Below are 18,484 nucleotides of genomic sequence, written 5' to 3' on the forward strand. Positions count from 1 at the left end.
GGGCTCCAGCTCTGGGAAGGTGGCTGGTTGGGAACTACAGCCTGTGTTGCTGCTCTGGTGCACCCCGTCATCTTCAGGTCATGTCCCTGGGGACAGCTGTATATGTCTGTGTGTGTGCCCAGGCATCCAGGCACTGCTGGAGAGGGGACTGGAGGTGATACAGCAGAACCCTGCACCCAGGGGACAAGGAATAGCTCAGCCAAAGCTGGGCTGAGAAGATGCAACCTTGATGGATCATCCCCCTCCAAGGGTGGCTAGTGCTGGTGCAAAGGGAGAGCAGATTCGTATGAAATTCTGATCCCACGGGTGCAGCTGCCAAGCCCTGCTTGACTTTGATCTCTTCTCCCAGCTGGCACTTTGCAGGAAATCTGTGGTTTCCTTACAGAAGTATGCGCTGTGGGGTGGCTTCCTCCTGTAGCTGCTCTTTCTCTCTACGTGTTGTACCCCTGCTCCAAAATGTCATGCTGAATCTCTCACCCAGTGTCTTCAGAAGAGTAAGGTCTTGGTTTTCCCCCAGCTGCTGCCGTTCCCTGGGGATGTGTTGACTGAGGGAAGAGACCATAGGTGTCTATGCAATTACTTTGTCTAGAGATTTTTCTGTTTAATCAGAGAGAAAAGGACTTCAGCTGCCCTCCCCAGTTCTCTGTGAGCTTCTAGTGGTGAAAATAAATGTTCCATTGATGGAACGAGATGTTGTCACAGGCAAAATCCACAATTTGCAATGCATGTCTGTAAGAGTGTGACATTACTTGAGGGCCATCCTATACATTTCTATGTATGTGCTTATTTTAATTGATGTTGTGAATGTTGTTACTGCTGAGTCCGTGCCAATAGCTGAACATACATGGGAATTGTAATTTGCTGGAATGACATAATCTTGTGGGGAAAAGACTGGTGATTCTTGTAGTGACAGTGTTCTGCTTCTCTCTCCCAATTCCTGTAGCTATTTCAATGGAAACAGCTGGAAAATCTCTACTTTCGTGAAAAGAAGTTTGCTGTGGAAGTACACGATCCCCGCAGGTGAGGCTGGAGGAGGCAGTTGTAGCAGTGGGATGGTTCTTTACCCAGGCTAGGGATTTGTCACCTCGTGGCAGGGGATGGGAGGTGCCTCTGATTTTACTCTGGGCTGTGTGACACTGAGCCTGATCCTGCCTTCAGTGGGACAGACTGGGGCTGGGGCTGGGCTGCTGGTGACAGACAAACGGTCCTGTGATGTTGCAGAAGAAAGGTCACAGCCACAGTGAGCAACCTGGAGCATCTGTTGCTGTGTGACAGCTCTGGGTGTCCTTCTCTTGAATTGCCTGTGTTATCCCCCAAGGGAGTTCTTGGAGCAGAGGGAGGACTATTTGTCATGGCCAAATTTGTTCACTTTACAAAACCTTTCCCTGAGAGGCTGCTGTAACATGCCTGTGCAGCAGGAGACCAGGAATGCAGCCTGAAGGACCTGGACGTGACTTTATTGCTCACCTTCTGCCCTCCCTCCCCTGCCTTGGCAGCGATGCTCCCTCCTCTGAGCTCGAGTCTGCAGGGCCCGAAGGAGCACCACCGGTTGGGGTGGGAGCTCACCTGCAGGCTGCTTTCCCGTGCCTTCCCCTCAGGATCCCTCCCAAGAAGAAAGAGATTTTGCCCAGGGTGAATTTTTGACTCCACCTTCTGTTCTGCTTCTCCTGCTGCCATCCTTTCTTCCTCTGGCACAGGACCTCTGTGCCTCTCAGCTGGGCCAGGAGGAGCTGCAAGATGGTCTCCTGCCTCATCCTGCCTGATCTCTCCTTTCAGGATCCTGTGGCAGCCTGCTAGCCATTCCTAGGTTCATGGTGTACCCAACCATAGGTCCCAGCAGCACAATTGTGCTGCTGAACTAAAAGGCACAGCAGTTGCTGCTACTCGGTGTTGTAAAGCTTGACCAGGAGGGACTTGAACTTTGTAAAATTAAAGGAAGGTTAGGAGGGAGGTAAGGCAGCAGCACAGGGTGGTGGGGGGAAGGAAACCGGAGTTTTCACATCTCTAAAATAAAGGCTGAGCCTTGCCTGGATAAGAGAGAGAGGCATCTGGGACTTTGAACCTCAAAGACCTGTCTTGAAATTGCATTTCTTTTCACCTCCTCAGAATTTCAGTGTCGAGAAGGACCTTTGGCCAGAGCGGACTGGTAGTGCAAACCTGGTATGCAAACACTTCCCTGATCAAATCCATCTGGGTGATGGCAATCAGTCAGCACCAGTTTTACTTGGACAGAAAGCAAAGCAAAGTAAGTTACAAGGCATTTTACTGTGAGCATAAGTTTCAACACCTTTCCCATATATCCCCCAGTGTATGTTTTTCCATGGATGAACTGCTCTCCTGAGAAAAACTACAAATTGTTTTTGTCAGCTTTTTGAGCAGTCTATTAGCGACAGTATTGTTATTTGATCCATTTTAGTCTGCCTGCAATTAAAGGCTATGGAAGCTTAATCACAGAAGAGGGAATTCCCACCTCCCAGTGTTTAATCTGCTTTTTCTTTTGCTTCCTTCTCGTGTTCGTTTTGAACACAGTGCAAATAGCAAAGAGATTTTGGGCTGGGAGATGGTTCAGGCTTTGGGGGCAGAGGGGGAGAGGAACGCCAGCACAGCCCTGTGCGCCGCCAGCTCCTGCATGATCCTGTTCCTTTAGTCCTTAATTTTGTGGGAGATGAGGTGTGAAACGTCATCTTGTGACCCTGTGTTCTGAAGTTAATTAGAGGTAACTCAATGAGGAGGCTGGATTTTTTATTTATTTATTTTTTTAAACTGCCTCAGGCGAAAATTCCTTCAGCCAGAAGTTTGGATGATATCGCCATGGATCTGACAGAGATGGGAACACCAAAGGTTTCAAAGTTGGTGACTCTGGAGGCAAAGAACCAGCTTATTATGGCCAGCAATGGCAGTTTGATCTCATCAGGTAATACTTTGTGTAAATTCCAGGTTGTGAAGTACAGCGGGGCTTGTGTATGTTAAAAGGGAAAATGAGGCCAGATGACAATAAATACAGTGACTTATGCAAAGGCCAGTATTAGTTCATGTATTTGAAACAGTAACATCAGTGGTATAATCTGCTGTTTCCCTCCATAATTAAATAAGGAAATAAAAATATGCTAGATGGACCAAGAGTACATGGGTACTTACCCATGAATAATTTGATATTAGTTTACCAGTGAGTCCTCGAATGGCTGAAAGCCTCATCAAAGTCTGAGGGAAATTTGATCCAGGTTAATTTTAAGCACTTGTTCTAGGAGTTGAATTGCCCCCAACTTCCTCAAAAACAAGCAAAGATAAATGCTTCCAAATAAAGCTCAGCTCTGAGGTGGACTTTTGGTCTGTCCCTTGACTCTGGAAGAGGGGTAACGGGGGGAGGTGAAAGCCTGGCTGCCACATGCAGATGCCTCCAGGTGAAGGCCAAGCAAGGAGCTTCAGGATCTGCCTCGAAAGTGAAGTCAAAGCCCAAATATCAAGTATATTGTAGATACTGCTAGTGCAGTGATTTTTATTTTAGTGCTAGTGCAGTGATTTTTATTTTAGGTGGTGGGGTTTTGGGGTGTATACTTAGAACTTACCATGCAAGTATATACAATGGGGATTTGAAAAAGTCCGGCTTTCCTAAAAACCTGCTTGCTGGATGAGACAAGAGTTGGATGTTACGCTTTGAATAATGTGTTGTTTTGCTGGGCTGGACTGCTTTGGAGAGATCTCTGCTTACTTGACCAGAAAAAAACCAAAAAGGGCTTTTACCTGCAAATCCTCTGATACAGAGAGTGTATTTTTCAGGCTCTCAGGATTCAGAGGTCAGTGAAGAACAAAAGAAGGAGAAAATTATGGAACTAAAGAAGAAAGAGAAACTTCTTCAGGAAAAACTGCTTCAGAAGGTTGAGGAGCTGAAGAAAATCTGCCTGCGAGAGGCGGTGAGAACTGCACCTTAGGCTGGGGTCGGGGTGGGTGAGAGCCCTTCTGTCCCTCTGGACCTTCATGTGGAACCCTCTCTGTTCCCCAGGAGCTGACGGGCAAGATGCCCAAGGAGTATCCTCTGAGCGCTGGAGAGGAGCCTCCCCAGGTGAGAAGACGTGTTGGCACGGCCTTCAAGCTGGATGACAACCTGCTCCCCAGTGAAGAGGTGAGCACTGCAGTTTGTTTTCACAGCAGAGGTGGGGTGGCCAGACCAGTGGCCCAAAGCCACTTGTAAATAATCCAGCTCTTCCCTGATTGTTTAAGAGGAGGCAGCTGGGACAGTCGCTTGCATGGGCTGGGGAATTTGGACAGATCCCGCCCTTATTTCAGCTCTGCTGCCTTTGAAATGACCAGGAAGTTGGCTGTTTCAAAAGGCCTTAAAATCCTCCGAGCTGAACCCCTGATTGGGCCATGCTGCTTGAATTTCAATGGACATTCTGCTGCTAATTAGAGCAGAGCAGGTGCAGAAACACCATTTGGCCGACCCGTGGCTGCGAGCTTTTCTCGAGCATTGATTTGTGTCGGGTTGAGATTGTGCTTGAACCCAGAACATGGCAGGGGTGTGCACTGTTCCCCTTGCAAAATCATCTGTCCGTAAGCGTAGTTATGTGACAGGTGACAGCAGGAGAAGATTTATCTCTGGCTTAATGCAAGTTCCACCTAAATAAAAGCTCTCTATGTTGCTCAAGAAGCTAATACAAACTTTGCTGGCAGAGTCTGACTCAGGAGATATGGTAATTCAGATATACACAGTTTCTGGACACACACCATTCCCCCTCGTTCCTTGTGAGATTTGTTAACAAGCTGCTTCAGCCCAGTAGTAAGTAGGTGTTGGGCACTTTGCATCTGTCTTTCACCAAAAACTGGCTTACAGGACTGGTGCAAATCGTATCTGCAGCAAACTGATTTTATGTAGAGGGTTTAAAAGCTATTGAAACAAAATCCTGCTGACCACATTTAATAATGTGTAGCTTAGTACTGCAGCAGTGCCTTTCATCTGAGCATCTCAAAGCTGTTGACAAACAATTAATTAAAGCCTTCAACTCCCTGTTACGTAGGTACGGTGGCATCAATTTCCACTTCTATTTTCTCCAAGGTAGAGAGAGATTTCGAATGGATGTTTTCAGCCTTGGTCTCGGAGCAAGAGGCTTAGTGGTATAAACCTGAATTTAAGTGTCTACCTTATGGCACCCAGGCTCGAGAACCTTGGACCTTTCTCAAGAGATCTCATAATCTTACACTAGTTGTAGAAATAAGATCTAAGCGTTTCATATGCTGAGGTTGTCTTGTGGATAAACTTCGGTATTTCTGTGTGTTGTGCTCAAGATTTCACTTAACACAAAAGTAGGTCTATTCAAGAACTTTCATTGATGATTTCTACCCAGAATAGAAGCAAATAACTTATCTCACAAATTTGCAGGATCCCGCTTTGCAGGACTTGGAGAGCAATTTTATCATACAGCAAAAGCTGGTGGAAGCTGCGAAGAAACTTGCCAGTGAGCCAGACCTCTGCAAAAATGTGAAGAAGAAAAGAAAACAGGATTATACTGATGCTGTAAAAAAGCTGCAAGAGATAGAAAACTCCATAAATGAGTATAGAATCAAGTGCGGCAAAAAACCAACCCAGAAATCAGCTCTTACTCTACCAGGTAAACAAGAGAATTCCCCGTATTCTGAAGAAAAAAGTAATCTGGCTCACTTACAAGATCTGTTTACATCTCCTCTGTGTGATTTTTATCTTCTCCAAGGCAGTTAAGTAAGAAAAAAAGAGATGCAATTGCTGCATCTGATAGGATAAGTGCACTGCTTACAGGCTGAGGGCAGAATAAGCTGCAGTTTGAGGAACAAGTGGAGACTCGTTCCAGCAGCAGGTATGGACAGAAGGTGCTATACTTAGAAAGGAGCATCTCAGCCGAAACTGGTGTGGTCTCTTAATTCTTACTGTATTGAGAGCAGTTGTGTGTCTGAGCTGCCACGTGCAAGGTCTTCTCTCCCTTCCCTTCCGCGACGCGACAGTTCGAGCAAAAATAGAGCATGTGAGGTTTTTCTGCAAAGATCAAGGAAATAAGGATCAAAGACTTTGCCACTTGATTAAAAATTACTGATTTCCAGGAAGACATAGGCAAAGTTCAAGAGTTTATGAGTGCAAATAGTGGCAAACAGATTTTTTTTTTTTGACTAAAGGCATTTGCCACTGATGAACACAGTGAATGCAGATACGCTTGGTCCCTCCATTCTGAAAGTGTGATTTTTCCTAAAGGAGGTGAGATGTTTTGCTGCTTCATAGGATAAAGCATAAAAACTTGCTAGTATCCATGCCAACTGAAGGAGTTTGGGAGTAGTAAAAGCTCATACGATTTGCAGGCTCTTCCAGTTTCCACAGTGATTAACAGTTTTAGGACATGTTTTACTTCTCCTGTCTGTGGAAAATATATCTGGATAATTGTTAATGTTTAATTGATTTCTTTTTTCCACTTTATCTGAGAGGAAATGCTGTTTTGTGAGGTTAGTGGTTTGGTTTTTTTTCCTGGGAATTGCAAGCTAGGAAAAAAAAGCAAGATTTTTTTTTTTTTATGCTGTTTATATCGATACCTTCTTACTGACCCTTGAGATGAGACTTCTTGCCAGCATGTATCTTCCCTGGAGGAAACCCTTCTCCTGTGCACTCTGAGGTTTCTATTGGAGAAACCTTTAGCCATGTCCCATTCCTGTTGAGAGCTTGGTTTGGATTGTTACCCAGCACAAACCACAGCAGCACTGGGCCATCCATCATCACCAAGTGCTTATTCTGAAAGGCTGATGATTGCTACTTAATGTGGCCCAGCTAGTTCCTGATTGACAGAGATGAGGAAAACATCTGTGTTTTCCAGTCTCTTGCTTACTAATCTGGATACTAATTGTGGGAGATCCTGTATTACCTGGGGCACGTGATGTGTAGTGACAACCAGGAAGCTACTGGAGACCTGTGAGGCAGCATCCATGCAGAGTCACCACTCTTTGTTGCAGGCAGTTTCTTGTCCTGTTGGACAAACAAGCAACTTAGGAGTTGGTCCTTATACATTTAGCCCATCATTTTGCAATATTTGGTACGTGACATCCTTGTTTGCTGTCTGGGAAGGTAGACACAGCTAGAAGGGACTAGATTTTGTGTTTCAGAGGGTCACACTGCAGGTGGGGACTGCAAGATGGCAAATACTTAGCCAGAAAAGCAAGCTACATTCCCACATTGCACCATGTATTTATTTACCTGAAGCAGAACTGTTGTCTGCTTCAGTAATTGATTTTCATGTGTAACCTTTTTGCTGTTGCTGATGGTACTGTCAGGCTCAAGGTACAGGGTTTCAGAAGGCTGAGCAGTGATGAGTCGTGTGTGTGAATTTGGGAAATGACTTGTTGGAAAGGACGTAGTAAGTAATAACATTGATTTATTGAATCAAACCATAGCTATTTTCATCCCAGCCCCCAAGGGACGGGAGGTGAAGGACGTACTGGACTGTCTCGTGCTTCCCATATTCCACTTTCCCTTTCCTTTGTTTCCTCTGTAGCCCAGAGTTTCTTCCACTTTTGCAGGATTTAGGATTTAAATTCAGAGCTCCCCCATATGTCAACATTGCAGACCCCACAGGAATCCAGCAATGTAGCTTTAGACTGTCTTTTTAATACTTCTTTTTTTCCTCCAGGTAGGTTTTTTTCCTCCTCGAATTGGGCCCAGTTCCATATTTCACCACCGTGTGGTCAAATGCATGTGAATAAGCTCCCCTGAAGCTTTTTCCCAGTGTCAGGTTCCAAGCAGAGCTGCAGCCCATCCTCAGTGTTCTGACAAGTCCCCCCGGGGCAGGGGCCAGCCCTGATGTTTTGCTGTTCTTGAAAAGCTGCTCTGGTTTACCAAATTCTTGTAACCAGACCTTTCCTCGCAGCAAAGTGTGACACCAAGGGAGTGACGTACGTTGCATACGCTCGTGATGAGTGATGGAGGAAGCAGGTGTCATACACAAAGTGGCTGCCACCTTCTTCTTTTGTTGCTTACTCTCACTCTTGCGTGGAGGCTCATGTAGACTTTTTACCCCACCAGCACCGTGTCTTGCCAGAAATGGTCTAGGAACAGATTTTTCTCTGGGTTAATTATCTCTTGTCCTGCTTTTTATCACCAGCCTAATTTCTCTGCCACTGGTGGTCTGTGCTAAACCTTAGCAAGGAATATCAAGGTGAGAGGACAGGCAGGTGCAGTAAAGCACTTGGGATAAATAACAAAATGTAAAAGAAATAGAAAAAAATTTGCAATGCCTGTACAACAGTTACTGCTCTCTGTGTTGTTGGAAGTTGCAATAACTTGATTGAAATCAGTGGAATTATTCTGAATCGATATTAATGTAATTGAAACTGGATTTGCAGGCTGATGAAACATTCAAAAGTGCCAGATTTCAAAAGTCACCTACCTGGTGGGATTTCAGGTGTACCTAGAGGAGATTAGATGCTCGCAGCCAAGACATACATGTTTCTGTAGGCTCCTGACTCCTATTGAAGCACCAAAACACCCTGTGAGATCTGCTGGAAGTTGGGTGGAAAACACCTTTGTAAACCTTGGCCTGATTCCCACTGCAGTTGAAAAATAGTCTCCTTTAGGTAGGCAGGTTGCTGAATTGCAGTGAGCACAACTAGGTCATGACATACTCCAAAGTAGGGATGTCTTCAGATTCTTGAGGGCTAAAAGATACAGATTGTAGTGTTAGAAGTAGAAGCTGTCTCTGAAGCTGTAGAAAATAAACTGTATGTGATATCTGGAAATGAATGTTGGGTCTTCCATGCTTAAAGTAACTTGTTTTCATTCACAGATGATATAATTCCATCTGAGAGCAGCTCCCTGTCTGATACAACCACCTATGATGATGGTACGTTGCTTATTCTTTTTCTTTCTATGAAGTGTGCCTGTTCAGATAACATTCCTGTGACTTAATGTCCTCTAGCTTACTGCTTTGGTGGCTTTTGATGACAAATTACTTCACAGCGGAGGAGGAAAGAGCTTAACCAGGAATGTCTGTCTTCATAACGGGTTAATTATTGAAAGTGTCTGCTCTGTGAGCTGATCAGAGTTGTCTTTAGAGAAGGCAAGCAGTTTTAACGTGACCAACCTGCAAGCTGGAAGGCTTTGAATTTTGAACAAATACTTCATCCCTAGGACCTTGCCAGAGGCAGATGTGGCTGGAGGAGTTACAAACTGGGAGGATTTGCCCAGCCTTTCTGTCCTCACAGCCACTATAAAACTTATGGGGAAAAAAATAAGTAGAATAGGCACAAATATTAACGATTTGTTTACGTTTCTCTGTTGCCTGGTGAGCCTGCATCTTGCATGGGTATGGTGTTTGCTCAGCTTACTCATTTCACACCCACACCCACAGACACACACATTTACGCCCTGTTCCACAAGGTGGAAAGGACTTGGCTTGCCTCTCCCTTAAACTGGATAATCATCATCTGGGGACAAACATTATCTAAATTAGTACTCGCTTTTCAGTTAGGGCCTGATTCTGATCTCAGTTTGTCCCAGTTTCAGACTTGTACAACCCAGCTTGTGCTTTAAAATGGAGTTACACCTGATTCCTGCTTGTACAAGTAGTAGTAGAGCTGGGGCTTTGGCTTCTGAAAGTGCTCTCTGTGGTGCTCCTGCTGCATTTAAATGTATTAGTTGGAGTTTCCTCTTGGCTCTGATGGGACCTGGGTTGTGCCCTAAGCAAAGCGAGAACAAGGATCAAACCAGCGTCTCCCCGATTGCCTTCAGCCAAACCTGTCTGTCAGTTGCCTTTCCTCATTCAGTCGCTTTTGAAGTCAGCCCCTTTTAGGTTGTGTTCCAAAACTAATCCTTAAAATGTCATTTTCAAGGAAAGAGCTGGAAGGTGAGGGAGAGGAACTGGCTTTTGCAGAGGCTGAGCTTGCCTGCTCAGCTCCGGGGAGGGATCGCGCCACAAACAGGTGTTTTCCCAAGGAAATTCCACTTTGATCTGGCACAGCCCCAAGCTGGGTGTAATACCTGTAGGAGTAGGTGCTGCTGTAGATCTGTATGACATCCTCTCCTCGTGGAGAAGAGCTTGGTGCAGGCAGGAGAAACTTCCCAGGTTCCCAACTTGTCTCTGTAGTGCAAAGTGTTTCTGCTTAGGGGCCACAGATTTGCATAGAGGGCAAAAATATCAAGGCTTTTGCTAACAAAATGCATGTTCCTTTTCAACAGTCAGTGAATCGGTTCCTGTGCCAGCACAGAGACCCAGCTCTGCGCAGCTTTCTCCAAGGCTTCCCCCACCCAAGTCCCTCGGGGTGGAGAGAAATCATCTCAGAAAGTCATCCATAAACGAGCAGCTCTTGGAAACCAGACACTCCAGGTAGGGCTCGTCTTGCTGCCGCTGTGCTCTCCACATTGCTGCCAGGAGCTCTGTCCTGCTCCTGCCAAGACTTACTACGGGCTCTCCAGCAGAGCCTGCTGCCTCCACACTCCTCTGCCGTTTGGTGATGGGAGCTAAATTTCCTGTTTAGTAACAAAAGTGGGGATAAGTGTGTAGAAGTAGTTGCTGTGGTCTCTGAAACTATAGGGTAGCGTAGTCTTTGTGCAGAGCAAGCTGCTGTATCTAAGGAATTGTTCAGGCCCACCAGTGCTGTCACTCTTTGTCTCCATTTCTATGGTTTGTTTTTAATATTAATTAAACAACTTGTAATTTTCCTGATGATTGTGCTTAATGACTTCAGTTAACACCAAGCCATACCCCTCCCTCCTGATGGTATCGGGATTTCAGCGGGTACACTGTCAAAGTGTACAGAATTCGTGTTAAGTCCTGATGGGCGACTCGCCATGTAAGAGCAGAGTTACTGGGATTCAACCAGCTACCATCAGTAGTGGCAGCTGCAGTGACTGGCTGAGGTTTTCATGTCTATCCATGGGATTTGGGCACTTTCTGAGCTAGAAGAATAGTTCCATGGGGCACATCGACAGCAGTAGCTCTGCTGATGGTTTTGTGATCAGGTTCTATGGGTCTGATCTGGTGCTGGTTGTTCTCTGTGTGAGGGTTCCCACCCATCCTGATATTTCTTGGTCTGTCTCTGGCTTGAGCAAGCTGCTGAAATACTTTTGAGGTTTTAGGCAGTGTCATGTCACTGCATTTTTCTCAGCTGTCCCTCAAGGTAAGCAGAGCAGTCCTCCACATGATGTTTGGAAGTTGAGTTACAGACATATGTAACCCTTTAGCTGTGATGTGCTTCATTTTAAAACCTAACTCCTTTGCTTCTGTTACCTGCTCTGTCCCTTCTGCTTTCTACTTCTGTCCTTTAGCAGGAGCCTTTCATATCAGTCATTCTGTGAAGACCTCCCTTGCTGTGTTATCCCCTTGAGCCACAAGAAGGGGTTGAATTTTTCTTCAGTGTATTACGAATCTGTCCTTTATACGGAAAGCATGTCCTGTTAAACCCTTATCTGCTTTTTCTGCCCTTTGTTTTCTTTCTTCAAGACTTAGGGCCTGCATATTCTGTGTGCTGTGACTCGTGTGGTGTTTAACCTCACTGGGGTTGTCTCCTTCTTTACAGGGACCCTCTTTCGACTCACAGCAGTCCGTACCGAACCCTGGACCGGCTGCCCCAGCCCCATGGAGGGAGAAGCATGCCCACAACCCCCGTGCTCACACGCAATGCCTACAGCAGCAGCCACTTACAGTAAGAGGACTTTGTTTTAAGTGCAATGTCCATCTTAGGCAGCAGCAGAATACTTTTAAGATAGTCAGAACTTATTTTACGTTTCCCTTGTAGCCTCATTTTCTAACAAAGTGAGGCTTATGAAGTTGTGTTGTCCGTCAGCTAGTGGTCTCCCCACAAAAACTTGTTCAGGAGCTGACAGATATCCGCTGTGGATTGTCTCCTACAAGCGTCCTGAAGAAACAAAGGGCCAGCTAGAGGCGAGAGATTCCAATTTGTACAATTACTATGGGAAGAGAGCTGCAACGTGATCTCACCTGTGTTATTAGACAGCTGAGAGTCTGCGCTGGGGCAGGAGAGATGCTATAAATCTTACAATGTTATGAAGAGCTCATGGTTTATTTGGCCGGGGTAATACAGCCTTGAGATACAGAGCTGCAGGAAACCCATCTTGCTGTGCTGCTCCTAGCTCAGTTCCTTGTGTGGACTTTACCTACTTAAAAACTGAGAGCCTTCCTGTAAATCACTGCAGAATGTGAGTTTATGACCTTTGCTGCATGCGTCCCTGTCGCAGATTAACCTCTCTTACCATGAGAGGCTTTTATATGAGGGATCTCCTACTGTTGCAGCAAATCTACATTGCAAGAAATCCAGCATGGCTGAATTTTAGATGTTCTGTGTGGAAGGAAAAGACAGGGTTTGTGTTGTGCTTTGGCAGGGGAGGCCGTGTGCCTGACTTGCCTGTGCGTGCTCTCTCCAGCTCGGTGTGTGTGTGGGTGGGTTTGCCTGTGGCTGCCTTTGACCAACCAACATCTGTGTTGTTTCAGGCCAGATGTTTCCCCACACCACTGCCGGCAGCGCAGCGGAAGCCTGGAATCCCAAACCCACCTGCTGTCCGAGACTCCTGCTGACAAGGCAGCCTTCACCCTCTCCAAGTCCCAGCGAAGCAGCAGCACGGAGATCCTGGATGATGGATCATCCTACACCAGCCAGTCCAGCGCAGAGTATTACTGTGTGACACCTACTCCCAACCCCTATTACACCACTCAGACGCTCGACAACAGGACCAGGAGTCGAAGACGCTCGAAGAAACACAACATTTCTGCTGCAAATTCAGGAAGTATGCCAAACCTTGCCCAAAAGGATGTCCGCAACGGTGTCTACCACAAAAGTCAGGAGCAGCCTTCCTCTAGTTACTATATTTCCGGATATTCCCCATACACAGAATCTGATGCTTATTACAATGGAGGCTACGTTTATGAGAGCGATACGGAGGGACAGTACAGTGTCAATCCTTCCTACCGCTCCTCGGCACATTACGGATACGACCGTTACAGGGAATTCAGGTCTTACCACGAGGACGAAGTGGACAGAGTACCGCACAACCCGTACGCAACCCTACGGCTTCCGAGGAAGCAAGTTGCTAAAACGGAGCATATAACCAAAAACATTCACAAGGCCTTAGTAGCAGAGCATCTCCGGGGTTGGTACCAACGTGCCTCCAGTCAAAAGGAACAGGGTCATAGCCTGCAGGCGGGCTTTGAGTCTGACAGAGGATCTCAAAGGAGTTTGGGCTTTGCTGGTCTGCAGGTGCCGTGCTCTCCTACCAGTCGGGTGTCATCTTTCTCTTCAGGTAATGTCTGATTTCTTCTCTGCTTAAATGTTTTTGTAAGTCCCTGCTGTGCATCAAATTCTGGCCACCCTCTGCAGCCTCATTGAAGTCAGCAGAGTAGAAGCCAGGCTAGAGCTCTGCCCTGAAAGGTAGATGAGGAACTGGACAGGATCTTGTTCTGTGTTTGGGAAGAAATACTTGCTTGTTGCCTTCACCAGTAGGTAAAACTTTGTAAGCTTGGTAGTCCAAAGAAGCACTAAAGGGCTTCAAACAGGCATGTTTGCCAGCTAGAAGCAGCGTGCAAAGCTTCATGCCATGTGAATGCAGTTGCCATGATGGCTTCCAAAATACAGTGTAATGAGCATCACTGAATGGGTCAGAAAGTCTTTTTAAAAAGATTCCCTACCTCCAAAATACCACCCTCACAGCGCTTTCCTCCTTGCAGGGCCTGTCCATCATATTTTGTGTTTGCATTGTCTGCTTGTGTGTCCTGCAGAAACCCACAGAGATCGCTGATGAGAATTGTTTCACTTGTCTTAGCTGATTTAGCCAGAGAAAGATCTAATTTGCTCTAATTTATATTTATATTTTTTTTTAATTCCAGCATCTTCTGCAAACACTGCTGGGAACTGGCGAAACCCACTTGGGCTGGGACTTTCAGACTATGATTCGTTATCTCATTCCTCATATTCCAGCTGTTACGGGAATGTTTATGGCAACCTTCCTTTGCAGAGCAGGTGAGTGGAGCAATATCAAGAGTTTCTGCCCTTCGTCCTGCAATTCACAGGCTGTTAAAACTTTTGAGGAAAGCAACTTGATTTCAAAGGGCCAGGATGAAGAGTAATTATAAAATCTGCTTTGTGAGAGCTAAGTCCTCTGTGTGTGGAGCAGATCAGCTGTACCACCACCAACTCTGCCATGGACACTTGAGGAAGCAGGGAGCAGTCATAGGGAAGGATGAGCTCATTTCTTGCACAGCCTTTGCCTCTGGCTGGTGCTGGACCATCAAAGGTCTTGTGCTCCCTGGTAGCTGTGATGCTCAGGGCAGTGCTGAGTCCCTCTCACCCCCTGTGACAGGAGGTGTGTCCTGCACCCCACCAGCAGTCCAGCAAGACAGTCTTGTTGTGTTTCTGATGCTGTAGCACCCGTGCTGATAAACTGGGAAAAGAAGGAAAGGAAACATCTCTCTTCAACCCCATGTCTTAGTGCAATGCCCCATCTGCTGAGCACATCTCACTTGGATGTTCCTGCTTCCCAGTGGGAACCAGGTGCTGCTTGAGGGGCTCTCCTGAGGACTGCAGGGAGCCCAGGCTCTGCTTGGTCCTTGCAGAAATTCCTCCTGCTCTCTAAATGCCACCGTGTTTGAGGACAGTTGTGCTAAGTGTAGCCAGCTGTAGTAAGTACCCCACATTCGTGCCTCCTGCTTCATGGGCTGCAGCTTGTGCTTGCTTTCATGCTGACTTGCATGAAATTGCTGAATCTTTAATTTTGTTTGTTTTAAAATAAATGAAAGCGTAAGGAAAGATACAAAAGCTTCTGCTAGATCCTCATTTCTAAGATAAATGCCATGGGCTTTTTTTATTGCAGTGATTTAAAAGATCTACAGTAACAGTGTTTAAAAATATAGATTTTGCTAAATTCTTACAATTAGGCTTTGGAAACTCTGCTTATTTTGGCAGCTTTTTCTATATAAGGCTTATTAGCTATTAATTTTGCGAATTGTGAATCACTTGTTTGATAGTTCATCTGCTTTATTTTCTATTTAAATGGGATTATGGCAAACGAGCCATCAGCACAGTCTAAGAAGTCTTGACAATTTTGAAGCTAATGGCTTCAAGCTCCAACAGGGTAGGTTTAGATTGAACATTAGGAAAGAATTTTTCACCGAAAGAGTGATAGGGCATTGGAACAGGCTGCCCAGGGAGGTGGTGGAGTCGCCATCCCTGGCTGTGTTTAAGGGCCGTTTAGATGCAGTGCTGAGGGACATGGTGTAGGGGAGATTCAATTTTGAGCAGCTGAGATCCTGTGGCACACAATTTGTCTGATTGCGGCACCAAAACCGGGTTTGTGTTTGGATGCAAATTGCACTTGGGGTGAAGTCACAATAACTGATGTTACTTAAAGCCCGAGGGGGCTGTGTGAGTGTGTGCAGTTTGGGGGGGTCCTGGCTGGTCCCTGATGCCTTGTCTCTCTCTTGCAGAGCCTACGGGGAGACGAGCCAGGTGGGTGGTGAGGACGAGAGCCGGTTGGAAGACGACTTGCACAGCAACGAGCAGAGGTTATTCTGGCACGAGGATTCCAAGCCCGGGACGCTCGTGTAAGACCCGACGGCAGCCCCGTGTCCGTGCCCTTGCACAAACCGCTGTGACCCCGAGGGAGACCTCGACGGGGGGGAGGGAACTTCCAAACCCAACGAGAAGAGGAAGCAGGCTGTTTGGCTGGGAAGAGGGACTGCAGCAAAAGGACAAAGCCTTACCATGGATGGCGTTTTCTTTCCGAATCCGGATGGCCTACGCGAGCAAGGGCAAGCCGCAGTTTAATCTATGACTAGATGCAGCACTTGGTTGAAGTATTTATATTTAGCAAGCACTTTTTTTGGAAGATTGGAACATGTTGAAGGCAAACCTCAGAGGGGAGGAAAAAAAAAATGTGAAAAGGAGACTCTTACGGAAAAACCAGGAATTTTAGGAGCACAATTCTGATGTCTGAAAGAAGAAGAAATGAAAATTTATTCTGCCATGGCTTATGGTGACCTGGAAGGACATTCATAAGCTTATGAAGGATAGATACTCTGTGTGTGTGTGAGGCAAAGGGTGACTTAATCAGTATTGGAACATTACTTGAAGGAAGGCTGGATTATTTTTTTTTTATTATGGAGGTTTGAGTGAGTTTATCAGTTTTTCGGGGTGTTGTTAAGAGTGTTTGTTAGCACCACAAGCAAATTCTGGAAAGAAAAGAATTTGCTGACACAGTATGTCATGTAAAACTCGAGGCAGTTGTGGATTTTTGGAAACAGCAGCAGTGAGCTTTGAACTCTTTTCCACGATAAAGTGTAATTAATAACCTCCCATTTAATCACCTTTATCCATGGTACAACTTCACTGTGCGGAGGAGTAGGCAAATTTTCACGGTGGCTGCACAGTGACCCCCTGTTCATCGGGTGACGGTGGCATTGGTGACACTTTGCTCTGCCACAGGGCATCCAGGACCCGCAGTGGGGAGTTCCGGATTGTGATGGCCAGTATTTTAAGGTGGGATGAAAACACAAACAGCCAAGTGGGTGCCTTAAAATGAGGGGCATTAGGATTGTACCGCGAGTCATCGGAACTGCCAGGTGCGTTGCAGAGTCACTAAGTGACAGAGCAGCATTTTCACGAAACCATTTGTGTAGGGAAAGAAAGAAAAAAAAAAAAAAGAAAACAAACAAGTGTGACTGCAGTCTTGGTCTAAGAGGGATAAACCTACCTCACGTCGTAGGAACAAACTGGCATGGGTTATCTCGCGTGATTTCCGACGAGTCGTTTGCATTCGGTAAAATCTCTCTCGTTTCTCAGCTGTACTGTGCTTCAGGATTTCCATAAATGGTGCTCTTTTTCTTTTATACAAAGGATTAGTTACACCTTGTTCATATTGTGAATAGAAAGGTTTCTGATAAACTTTTTTGACATTTTTTTACCAATATTCCAGAGCATGTAATATATACAGAAGGAACACACTTGTTAAGCTGGTACTTAGTCGTTTGTATTATTAGAGTCGCGATTTGGAATTAAACGAACAAAAAACAAAATAAAAAATAACTTATTTCCTTGTTTTTTGCATATTTGTATAGCCTACTAGAAACGCGAAAGCTCTTTTTGCTTATTCTTTTACTACTTCTGAATTTTTTAGACCTATTATTTTGTATAGGTCAATAAACTAAAAAGTGTGCTTACCAAAACCACTTCAGCATTCCTCCTCTTTCTGCTTGAGTGCTTGGGAAAGTGCAGTGTGTGTTATTTCAGGGCTTTAAAGTTAAGAAGCAAGTAAATCACCGGGCTCTGATTTCTTTTGGCCTGCGGTGTTAGGTTGGGTGCAGAGGGTCAGTGGCCTCGGCTGGGGGAAGCTTGGCCCAGGGCAGTTCAGGCTGTCCCAAAATCTGTCTAAATCTGAATTTTTGAGGGTGGAAGGGGGAGGGAGGAGCAGTGCTTGGTTCTTTGCAGGGGTCTCTCTGGCACAGCTGCCCCAAGAGTGGGCTCACTCAGCATCCCCACGGGAGGGTCACTGTCCCTGGACCTGTTGCCCAGCCTCATCTCAGCAGCGATGCACAGACGGAGGTGGCCTCGTGTTTCTGGAAATACTTTGTCCTAGTCTATCCTTGCACCTCAAAATTGCTGCAGCCTTTCCCTTTGGGAGTGTGGCTCCTAGGGTTTGTGTTGCTCATCTGCTGGATCTTCTTCTGGGCTTGTGCCCTCTGAGAGAACCACTTTTCTGGAAGAGCGATTTGGCTTCTAGACGTACAACTTCTGCGCCCTGGTCATCAGGCAGTTGAGGTCATTACATCCCACTCTCATCTCTTCAGAGTCATTTGTCGTTTCCTACTTTTTGTGGTGCCCATAAGCTTCACCGGCACCACTGAATGTTATGCTTATCTCCAGGTTGCTGGGGAAAATAGGTGTTAACAAGAACTTGCAGATGTGCCCACTAGAAATACCACCATGTCGTCATAGTTTTCCCTTTTGAGGTTTGTCTGTTTGCAAGTTCTTCGTCCGTTGGGTCATGCTTCGGGCTGCTATAAACCCTTGGTGTTTTGAGTGGTACGAAGTCCAGTGCCTTACCCAGAAGTAATGGTATCGGTGCAGGCTGGCGGTTATTTATTAGCTCTCTCAAAGCTTTTCATTTAAAAAAGGAAATGAGGTGTGTAACAAGGTCTGTGCCCCATCTAAAGCGTTGTTTGCATTCCTTTTGTTTTAGTGCCACAGCCATTGAGTTCTGTATTGGCTTTTCCGTTAGCGGTCAGGATTCAGCTCAGTCTGACACATCCGTGTTGGCACGACGCTGGCACTTGGCCTGACCTCCCAGCTTGCTTGGACAGGACCAGGACAGTTTTGGATGATGTTGTTGAGCAGGTGGGACCATGAGGTGGGTTTGGGTTGAGGATGGTTTGCGGTATTTGGGGAATAGTGGGAATAAAACCTCCAGGACCGGAGCCCAGAGCCTGATTTGCAGCTTCCAGGAGGCAAGAGCTCAGCTGCCCAGGAGCTGGAAAGCCAA

The 18,484-nt window shown here is 46.1% G+C and overlaps 1 protein-coding gene across 1 annotated transcript; it reads left to right on the forward strand.

Annotated features, from left to right (window-relative positions):
- Positions 1-690: 690 nt before the first annotated feature.
- On the forward strand, positions 691-17,042 carry LOC106890679 (FERM domain-containing protein 4B-like). The gene is made up of 13 exons (XM_014946634.1): positions 691-702; positions 944-1,020; positions 2,107-2,245; positions 2,773-2,914; positions 3,778-3,911; positions 4,001-4,120; positions 5,375-5,603; positions 8,787-8,843; positions 10,178-10,325; positions 11,518-11,643; positions 12,450-13,255; positions 13,839-13,971; positions 15,435-17,042. Exons 1-13 carry the CDS (start codon positions 691-693, stop codon positions 15,553-15,555), a joined length of 2,244 nt encoding a protein of 747 aa, XP_014802120.1. The 3' UTR covers positions 15,556-17,042.
- Positions 17,043-18,484: the final 1,442 nt, after the last annotated feature.

Source organism: Calidris pugnax, unplaced genomic scaffold, assembly GCF_001431845.1.
Source record: "Calidris pugnax isolate Ruff unplaced genomic scaffold, ASM143184v1 scaffold81, whole genome shotgun sequence".
NCBI classification, from domain to species: Eukaryota; Metazoa; Chordata; class Aves; order Charadriiformes; family Scolopacidae; genus Calidris; species Calidris pugnax.

Bases quoted from the DNA above. Each gene is read 5' to 3' on its own strand.
- LOC106890679 (XM_014946634.1), top strand. The intron at 8,844-10,177 runs GTACGTTGCTTA...CCTTTTCAACAG, and splicing joins TACAACCACCTATGATGATG to TCAGTGAATCGGTTCCTGTG. The intron at 11,644-12,449 runs GTAAGAGGACTT...GTGTTGTTTCAG, and splicing joins TACAGCAGCAGCCACTTACA to GCCAGATGTTTCCCCACACC.